The sequence below is a fragment of the Schistocerca gregaria genome, chromosome 10 (assembly GCF_023897955.1).
Source record: "Schistocerca gregaria isolate iqSchGreg1 chromosome 10, iqSchGreg1.2, whole genome shotgun sequence".
Lineage (NCBI taxonomy): Eukaryota > Metazoa > Arthropoda > Insecta > Orthoptera > Acrididae > Schistocerca > Schistocerca gregaria.
In genome coordinates this window covers 211,081,618-211,092,083 of record NC_064929.1, presented here as the reverse complement: position 1 = coordinate 211,092,083, position 10,466 = coordinate 211,081,618, and the positions used below count along the sequence as shown (strand labels likewise).

At 44.6% G+C, this 10,466-nt stretch overlaps 1 protein-coding gene across 1 annotated transcript in view; it reads left to right on the top strand.

Annotated features, from left to right (window-relative positions):
* The first annotated feature begins 523 nt into the window (after window positions 1-523).
* Window positions 524-10,466, top strand: part of LOC126293515 (uncharacterized) — a 330,038-nt gene continuing 320,095 nt past the window's right edge. The window contains exon 1 of the mRNA XM_049986766.1: window positions 524-624. Within this exon, the coding sequence (XP_049842723.1) occupies window positions 540-624 (85 nt within the window). The 5' untranslated portion in view covers window positions 524-539. The remainder of the gene's footprint in view (window positions 625-10,466) is intronic.

The following is a 10,466-nucleotide window of genomic DNA, read 5'->3' as shown; positions in this document are numbered from 1 at the left end:
ACAACATATTGGTGTAAGAGATATAGGTGTATAGTGTTGCGCATCTGCTCGACGACCCTTCTTGAAGACTGGGACTACCTGTGCTCTTTTCCAATCATTTGGAACCTTCTATTCCTCAAGAGACTTGCGGTACACGGCTGTTAGAAGGGGGCCAAGTTCTTTCGCGTACTCTGTGTAGAATCGAATTGGTACCCCGTCAGCTCCAGTGGACTGTCCTCTGCTGGGTCCAGTTGCTTTTCTATTCCTTGGACACTGTCGGCGCGACGTTAGGAGGGCCGGTGCTCCTTCCACTGACTGGTTTGTTGTTCTGCAGCGCCCGCTGCGGCCGCCCGCGCAACACGTGCCGACCACCTGTGGCTGGCCGGCTCCGGCCGTGGCCCCTCCCCCGCGTCGGCGCGCGCACCTGCGGCGCCCTGCTCTGGCCGCTTTGACGCCACCCGCGCCTCGCCTGGGCGGTCGGCCGCCCGCGCCGCCGGCTATATAAGCGCGCGGGTGTCGGGCAGCGCACCTGTGTCGTCTGCTCTGCTCTGACCGCCACGATGAGCCGCCGCAGCCACAGCGGACCTCTGGCCGCGCTGGCGGTCGCCGCACTCGCCGTCGCCTTCCTCTGCGCCGCAGCCGAGGGTGAGTAGCCACTGCTACCTGCCGCCGCTGGGAGGTAGGCATCCCTTCTGGCGTTGCTGCATTTCCGGCGTCGCACCGCGCAGGCATTGCCCGTTGTCCTACTATGGCTGCCCCTGGGGCGCAGGCATCCCTTTTGGCGTTGCTGCAATTCCAGTAACCTACTCACTGGGCGATAAAGATTTGCTAGTTTTAGTCGCCCATAGGCTAGGCAGTTTTCACGTTTTCAGGTGCCGGTACTTGCTGCTCCTGGGATATAGCTATCCCTTTTGGCGTTGCTACATTTTCGGTAGTCTAGTCACTGTGTTTCATTCATTTATTTGATAGCACTAGCTAACAGTGAAATTCTTTTTTTAACTGTAAATGGTTTCTCTGCTGTATTGTCGTTTCCTGATTTCAGGTAAGCTACGTAGAATGTCCAATCACCTGCTGTTCCCATTCAAATTTAGAATTTGTCAGGTGGGCAAAATGTAGGTGTTTAATGAGTTTTGTTTTGTGAAAATTTGCAATATAACCTGCTACAAAATCATGTTTAACTGTCTGTTATAGAGCCGCCTACATATTTCGGTGATATTTTAATGCTGAGACCTGCATGCTTTACATACCATGTTTGACGCAAACTTCAACAACGAGTCGTAAATCCACTGGTGCCTGCTTGTGCTGATATCATGGCTATCACTGGTTATATTAATTTTTTTTGGCCACTTCTGATACATCTGTGACAAACCTGTACTCAAAAGTCAGCAGCAGACAGCCGCAGGCTTTGTCCAAGTAAATTATTTTGCCTGCTTTGGCGTAAGCGCGCAGGACCGGTGAAAGTCATGAGGCGAAACATTGGGTGTGCTCAGGTTGTGACGAAGGACCCTTTATTCCTGTGCAAACGGTACAGTCATCCAAAAAACGAACACTGGTGGAAAATAATTAGCCAATTATAATGTCAGAAGTCGTAGGGAAATGCTTACTATTCGATCCAACTGTAAAAAAAAAAAAAAAAAAAAAAAAAAAAAAAACTTTCTCCCCTTCGCATAAAACTTGGCATTATGAAACAATTTATGATAGCCATGCCAGAAGAAACTTTCAAGTAAATGGCAAGTAGGTTACGGCTGCTATCATAGCTACACCAAAAGAAGGGAGTTTCGTCAACCCTAACATTCTGAAACTAACGAAAAACGAAAGAGCAGTTTCGACAACACTAATGTTCGCAAACTACCGAAAGACCAAACATTAGAAGACAAAATGAATGAAATTTAAATATTATCTTACATATTCTTTAAAAAACTTTTCAACAACTTTTTTAGCAACTGCATAGACCTTGATTACGAGAATTAATAAGACACATAGTGGATAACTTTAAAGTATTTGATGCCTCGATGAACTTAAAGCTGCCCTTGCTGTACTCCCACGTTAGTTGCTTTCATGAAAGTATAGGTACTGCGAATGAGAAAGGGCGAAAAAAGTTCTCCTAAGGCTTAAAATACATGGAACGAGCGTCCGAGGGCTGATGGGCTGTCAGCGTCACAGCTGGCCGCTGCTGGAAGCTGCTCAAGTGGTGTCCTCAGTCAGTGCACTGAAGGAGAAAACAACGGAGGTTTGAGGCGAAATCGAACAGGCAGTAAGACTTTGTATCAGTCCTGACGGACTCAGTACTTCATTATAACGTTAGGTGTGCCTCATTTTATTATGTTTTATTAATAATTTCTAATGCGTATGTTTTGTACGAATTATGTGGAATTCCATCAGTACTTCGTGAAAAATCGTACATGACAAAGACAAACCCTTAGCATTTAAGAACATAACACCACAAAAAACAATAGAACATTTAAAATGGTTAAGAAAAAAAATGGGCACCTGCGCAGTTCGTCAGCCATAAACTGGGCAGTTTTTCCAGTTACACGGTATTGCTTAGCAGTGGAGCTTGTCGTTGAAACAAATGGTTTCGGTTATGTTAGTTTTTTTCACGCCAGTTTAACCAGACTGTTAAAACCGCTCAAAATAACTGGTTTCTCAAATAATTTTCGGATTTTATTCCTATTATTTCATGTAATAAACGTAGAAATATCATCTCAGTTTGAAGATGCATGGAACAGAATAGTGTACTAAATGAAACAAGAAAGTAAAGCAGAACTCAGGTCGTCCACCGCCCACTGCTTTTAGAGAAAAGTGATAAGTACAATACTACCAAAAAAAAAAGCCCCAGAATTCTCCTTTTGACTCTAATTTTTGAAACTCGGCCCCAAAAATCGTATTGTAATCGGAGATCATACCGCTATTCCGGTATTATGAATTGTCCGTGCCAGAGTAAAAAATGAGATTGAAGAACTCTTTCTTGTGTTACTTTGTCCGTTTGCAAGGGCTGCAAGCAGATAAAGGCATATTACATAAACACAGATAGCATATCAGCTATGTTTAATTTTTATTGTCTACCTTGATGAATTGTTGTTAAGTTTTTAATTTATTACTGTCACCATAATTTCTTGTCTCTTTTATTATTTCATAGAAATGGGAGACAAATCTCTTGAAGTAAATTTCCGGCGACGACAGCGAGAAACAACTGTGTAGACCAGGTGGGGGCATGCCTTGCACATTGGACGTTAACCCACGATACACGACAACAGGGACGTCACTGTTTCAGCGATCGATGCTGTATCAATTTTTGTGACACATGTCTGCTGCTCGTATCTGTCGGCACTGTTAGTAAAACAGCACAGATCGCTTCTCCCATTTTCTACAGCAATGCAATATTTACAACCTATGCAAAATTTGACGAATAAAAAAAATTACTCCTTTTTTAAAAATTTTGCGTTACTGCTACGGATAATTGATATTTCGGTTTTTGTACTCGGTTATTAGTAAAAAATTAAAAAACATCTGTCAAGACTGAGACCAAACAAGTAGCAAAAACTGTCCATTACTGTTTTATCCGGTCGGTTTTTTCTTTCCCTAGTACAGCTACCGCCTGCCCTTGACAGATAGGCATCCCTTTCGCCTCCGCTACATTTCCGATAGAATACACACACTGTTACAATTATTTGATAGCTTCAGTCGCCGAATAAACCAGGCAGATTTCGTTTAACGCGGTACTGCTACCTGTTGCCCTGGGAGATATGCATCCTTTCCGGCGTCGCTACATTTCCTACAGCCTGTTACTTGTGTTTTATATATTTTCTTTCATAGCACATATTATAAAGTTTTCACGATACCATTACTTTCTGTGTTACCACTCTTGCGAAGAGGCAGCTATTTCGGCATTACAACATTTCCAGCCGTATCCTTACTATGTTGTATTCATTTTAATTCGCCACCAGTCGCAAATCGTCATTTTCATTCCTTGGGGCTCATCTTCAGGTACTTGTCCAATCTACATCATTTTTTGAAAGAGGTTGTTACTGGTCCTGTTAATGGGTACATAGGTGTTGTTGATAATTCTTCCGGGTTATATGGCCGTGGTCCATGGAATACTTCTATACCTGACGTTTCGTCCAATACTATGTTGGACATCCTCACAATTATGGCTGGTCCTGTTGAGTCCTGCCGACAGACGAGTCGGGCGTCGGAGAGCGGCCTAAATACCGAGGAAAGTGGGCGTGGTCTAGCTTGCCCATAGTAGCAGAGAGAAAACTAGAGATTCATGTCGGGCGATCTGGATTGCCAAATCATTCGACCGAATTGTCCAGAATGTTCATCAAACAAATCACGAACAACTGTGGCCCTCTCACAAGGCACATTGCCATTCATGCAGGCCACAAATGGCTCCAAATGGTCTCCAACATAACCATTTCCAGTCCGTGATCGGTTCACCTGGACCAGAGGACCCATTCCATACCACGTAAACAGAACAAACGCCATTACGGAACCTCCACTGGTTTGCAAAGTGCTTTGTTGACAACTCGGGTCCGTGGCTTCGTTGGGTGTGCGCCGCACTCGAACCGTACCATCAGCTCTTACCAACTGAAATCGTGGCTCATCTGACCACGCCACGGTTTCCCAGTCGCCTAGCGCCCAACCGATATCGTCACGAGCCCAGGAGAGGCCCTTCAGGCGATGTCCTGATGTTGGCACAAGCACTCGCATCGGTCGTCTGCTGTCACAGCCCATTAACGCCGCATTTCGGCACACTGACTTGGATAACTTCGTCGCTCGTTCCATGTTGATTTTTGCAGTTATTTCACCTAGTGCTGCTTGTCTGTTAGCACTGACAGCTCTATGCAAACGCCGTTGCTCTCGGTCGTTAAGTGAAGGCCATCACCGACTGCGTTATCCGTGGTGAGAGGTAGTGCCTGAAATTTGGTATTCTCGGCACGCTCTTCACACTCTGCATCTCGGAATATTGAATTCCCCAACGATTTCCAAAGTGGAATGTCACATGCGACTAGCTCCAACCGGCCGCGGTGGCCGTGCGGTTCTAGGCGCTTCATGCCGGAACCGCGTAACTGCTACGGTCACAGGTTCGAATCCTGCCTCGGGCATGGATGTGTGTGATGTCCTTAGGTTGGTTAGGTTTAAGTAGTTGAAGTTCAAGGGCACTGATGACCTAAGATGTTGTGTCCCATAGTGCTCAGAGCCATTTGAACCATTCGACTAGCTCCAACTACCATCGCGCGTTCAAAGTCTGTTAATTTCCGTCGTGCGCCTATAAAAATGTCGGGAATCTTTTCAGCTGAATCAGCTGAGTACAAATGTCAGCTCCGCCAGTGCACTGCCCTTTTTGCCTTGTGTATCAGAGATTACCGTTATTGGTGTACTATACGTGGACACCACTATCCCGTGACTTTTGTCACCTCAGTGTAATTTGCTTTCTTTCACAGGTTGCGTCGGACAGGGGACAAAACAGAAGTTGAAAAGCAAAAGGCATTCGCAAATAACTGCCGTGACGTCACGGTCGCTTATGACGGTGGACGTTTGCTTTCCACAGCGGACCGTCTCTCTGTATGTCGTAACAGCTTAGCCGCTGCAAAAGGTCATGCAGCCCTGAGTGACAGTAATCGCTGTTTCGACAGACTGGTGCGTGTGTGCCTTACGCGGTACGTTGTCGACAGTTTTAATTAAATGAATTTGCTAGCGAGATACCAAAAACGGGCTGTACTGTACATCTCCGCACTGAATACACCATACAGTCACGCACCACGGAGCTCACAGTAAGCTATACCTCCGACTCCCGAAGTTGGTCCTGCGAGCAGCGAGTGAACGTATGGAGACCGATGACAAGCATGGCACAGCGGAGCCCAGGGTTTGACTGGACATCTGACGACGAAACTACACTGATCGGAAACACGCACAAGTGGGAATAATGGGCTCAAAGAAATTCGGACAAGTGGCTGTATCAGTCGCCGGCGGAGAGTACGACACGAACCTCATTGCGTATATAGGAAGCTCACGCATCGCAGGAACAAGAATTTCGACGTTTTTTGCCTGTTGTCGGTATCGACACAGGGAAGATACCAAAAATCTGACACCAAATGGCCGTGACTATGTCCGCATTGAAATAGAAGCTTAAATTTTTCACGCCGCCGGGGTACCGCAGGTCTTACTTGTTGTTTGCCGTTTGGCCACACAGATGGCCCGACATGAACTCCCAGGAAGATTTGCGCTACGTTATGAAGAGATCAATTCGTGCACAGACTCCTGCACCAGCAACACTTTCGAAATTACGGACGTCTCAGTATTTGTGCAGAGAACTTACAACGGCTTGTTGAGTCCACGAACCCAGAGTTGCTGCACTACTCCTCATTCCGATCTCCGGGCGGGAATTGCTCGGGAACACGTGGTGATCAGGAATATTTCTGCCTGGTCGTAGCATGAAATGTTGTATCCCTTAATATGGTAGGTAGGTTAGATAATTTAATGATGAAAACGGATAGGCTTAAGTTAGACAGAATGCCAATTCGTGTAGTGCAGTGGCAAAAGGAACGGGACATTTTGTCAGGGAAGTACAGGATTATTATAGTACAAAGTGTAATATACATAATAACGAATAAGGAAATGCGAATCCGGTAAGCTACTATGAAGAGCACGGTGAATGCATTGTCGTAGCCAAGACAGAGACAAATCCAACACCTCCCACAATAGTACAAGTTCAAATGGTAACTAGGGCTTCATTATGAAGAGATTGAAAGAGTGCATGAAGAATAAATTATACAGGCAGTTAAAGGAGACGCAAATCAAATTGTGTTGTGTGACTGGAATTAGGTAGCAGGGAGAGCAAGAGAAGAAAAAATAATAAACCGTGGAATGGGGTGAGAGGAATGGAAGGGACAACCGCTTGGCAGAATTTTGCAGACACATAACTTAATCATCGCTGACACTTTAAGTATCATGAAATAAGGTTTGAAATGAGTACTACTTCATGTTCCAGTGTATGAGTGATTTGCACGAGTATTTATTTTTCTGGGTGTATTCTGATGTCTTCATTACGATTTATTACGCTACAAATTGCGTGTCACTTATTTTCGTAATATGGCACGGAAATCATACATTATAAACCGTAACAAAGCTACTTATAAGATCTTTCAGCAGGGAAGCACACTACAAATTTACTTATACACAGAGAGTGTTTTGAAAAGTGTGTCACATATTCCTAAAGCAGGCAAAATTGGTCAATTGTTGTTGTGGTCTTCAGCCCTGGTTTGATGCAGCTCCCCATGCTACTCTATCATGTGCAAGCTTCTTCATCTCCCAGTACCTACTGTAGCCTACATCCTTCTGACTCTGCTTAGTGTATTCATCTCTTGGTCTCCCTCTACGATTTTTACGTTCCACGCTGCCCTCCAATGCTAAATTTGTGATCCCTTGATGCCTCAGAACATGTCCTATCTAGCGATCCCTTCTTCTTGTCAAGTTGTGCCACAAACTCCTCCCCAATTCTACTCAATACCTCCTCATTAGTTGTGTGATCAACCCATCTTCAGCATTCTTCTGTAGCACCACATTTCGAAAGTTTCTATTCTCTTCTTGTACAAACTATTTATCGTCCATGTTTCACTTCCATACATGGCTACACTCCACACAAATACTTTCAGAAACGACTTCCTGACTCTTAAATCTATACTCGATGTTAACAAATTTCTCTTCTTCAGAAACGCTTTTCTTGCCATTGCCAGTCTACATTTTATATCCTCTGTACTTCGACCATCTTCAGTTATTTTGATCCCCAAATAGCAAAACTCATTTACTACTTTGTCTCATTTCCTAATCGAACTCCCTCAGCATCACCCTATTTAATTCGACTACATTCCATTATCCTCCTGTAGTCACATGATCAGATAGCAGCACCGGTCGAGATATGGGGCATTTTACTTGCGACAAGTAATGAGTAGTTTTCATTGGTGTAGGGCATCTCAGTGTTGCAGTTGATTGCGCTGTGAACTACCAGTGCTATTGGAGAACGTTACCCTTGCAGAGAGGCAGTGACTGTGGTTTATGCACGGCGGGGAATCACCCTACGTTCTACGAATCTACAACTGGTTGTCGGACGATGAAATGCTCGACCACGTTCAGTAACGTGTAGCCTCCCCGTTTACCTGAATGCTTTAGATTTCTGACTCGGGGGGGGGGGGGGGGGGGGGGGGCTGGAGCATTTAAAGGCATAGAGGTACGCCCAACCCAATGACACTGAGCAGAAGTTACGGGCGTGCGACCGACGCATGTGATCGCAGTCCGTACGGCGTAAGATGTGTTTCAAAGAGTACGCCTTTTACTGCGAAGAAGGGCTGAAGCAAGTGCCTGGGCGCGTGCTAACCACGTCCAGCACTACCTACAGAGTCTGCATCTACATAACAGACGAATGTTTCGTTTTCAGAAACAGCACGACGAAAGTTCAATCGTAGTGAAGAGGAATATGTTTGGCCGCCTCTCTATAGATTCGGGATATGATTGCATCACACAGTCGCTCGTAATCGGCTGCGATCACAATAGGGAGGGATTATTGTAGGGCCTGAATACAGCAATCAAAACATCATCACGTGAACACGCGATCAAAATTAGCAGCAGCGGTCTTCATTCTGAAGCAGTAACAATACGTACATTTTGCTCGTAATGTAGGTGAACGCGCACGGTAATGAACCAGGATTGGCTTATCACGTTTAAAGAGAAGCGTCATTTGGAAAAATTAAATTTTTCGCCCTCTTGTTTAAAAAAAGGCAGTAATTCTTTATTGTGTGATTGTTTCGCTTTCAAAAAGCATTATTTTCGTTGTTATGCGTTGTTATCGCATGTTGTGAGACTAACAAAAGCCTTTTTATGGCTGCAGCGCGGCACTGCAGTGTTGGCTGAAAAGAGCCTAAATGTAAAAACGGTGTAAAACGTGCTGAAGTTCTTGCACACGTCTGAGGCTCGTGGACGTAACACAAGTAACTTCATTTTCGTTATCCTGTTTGGCAGCCTTAAGCTTGGGTCGTACACTCATGCAGATAAAATAAGGGATTCTCATGAAAATTTCATTATTAACTCGAAAAAATTACCAGGTTCCAGTTGGACTCGCGCACTGAGTGTTCTGTACAAACTTAGTTGCATATGTTGACAGTCCATCCATTCTGAGGATCGGGAATCTGGACCATTTTTTCCTGTTATCGACATTGATACTGCCAATATATCGGTCCCAGGAGCTCAAAGATGTTCGTGATTTTTTTAATTTGAGTTATATAAATGTGCCACAAACTCATACACAAGTCAGGCAATCATTTTTAATATAATCAGGCATACAGGCTGACAGTGTCGCAAGGGTGAGAGCCAAACATCGTGCAACGATTCCTTTTTTTCCGATTGAGCTACGGAACCTTGGAAGTTAAATATTTAGTGTCAAAAACAGCCTTGATCACACTTCGTTATGGTGACCGGTTTCGACCACTAGTGTGGTCATCTTTAGTCCAATGAGTAAGAACATCCTTATGCTGCAGAATCACCAGTCACCATAATAAATAAATTGTGATCAAGACTGTTTTTGATAGTAAATATTTTCAACACATTGATCTCTGTCACTCCCATAGTGTATTCAAAAGTAATTAACCTGTAAGTTAAACTTTCGTAATTATTTATTTGTTGGTTTGGAGGCACCCTGCTAGTGGAATCGCAGCAAAACGGCATAGCCGACTGGTACACTGGAGACAATCAGGAGCGCCATTTTGTTCTTGGCCTTCTAGCGGAATGCTACGGTACTATGGCACGGGAATTTTATTGTGGACGAGGGCTGTGGGCGTGCGTCTCCAAATAAACAAAAAACACAACTACAAAACTTTATTTCTTTTTCGAGTTGATAATAAAATTTTTACGACAGGCCTTCGTAGATTACTGCAGATAGTATGTTCTTACCTACTGAGCTAGCCGGAAACGACTCACAGCTGTACCTCCATACCAGTAGGTACCTCTTCTGCCACCTTCAAAATTTTTGCACAAGCTCTACTGCACGCCTTCTCGACTTGCACTCCTGGCAAAAAAGGAAGCTGCAGTAAAACGGATTATCCAAAGATCAGATCGTTGTTTCCAGAAACTGTTCTTCCCTTCCGAGAAAGAGTTTTTGCTGTTTGGTAACTTTCTGGGAGACTGTCTACGCCGTTTCTCCACGAAATACGTTTTTTTTCCAGGAGTGCTATTCCAGACGAATTTGCTGGAGAGACTCTGTTAATATTTCCAGCTCTTCAAATTACTTTCGCTATTTGAGTCAGCGTAGACGAATAACAATTTACCGTGTGTGTAGCGAAGTCATAGGAAAGGTGTTCAGACTGTGCGCTGCAGGATTTGCGTTGTTAGTCGTGTTAGTGGAGTGACTTACCGTTAGCTGCCGGCACTGGTACGGCTGAAACACGATCACCTGTCAGTGCGCTTTGCAGCTGCAGGCAGCCAGCGTGGGTCTG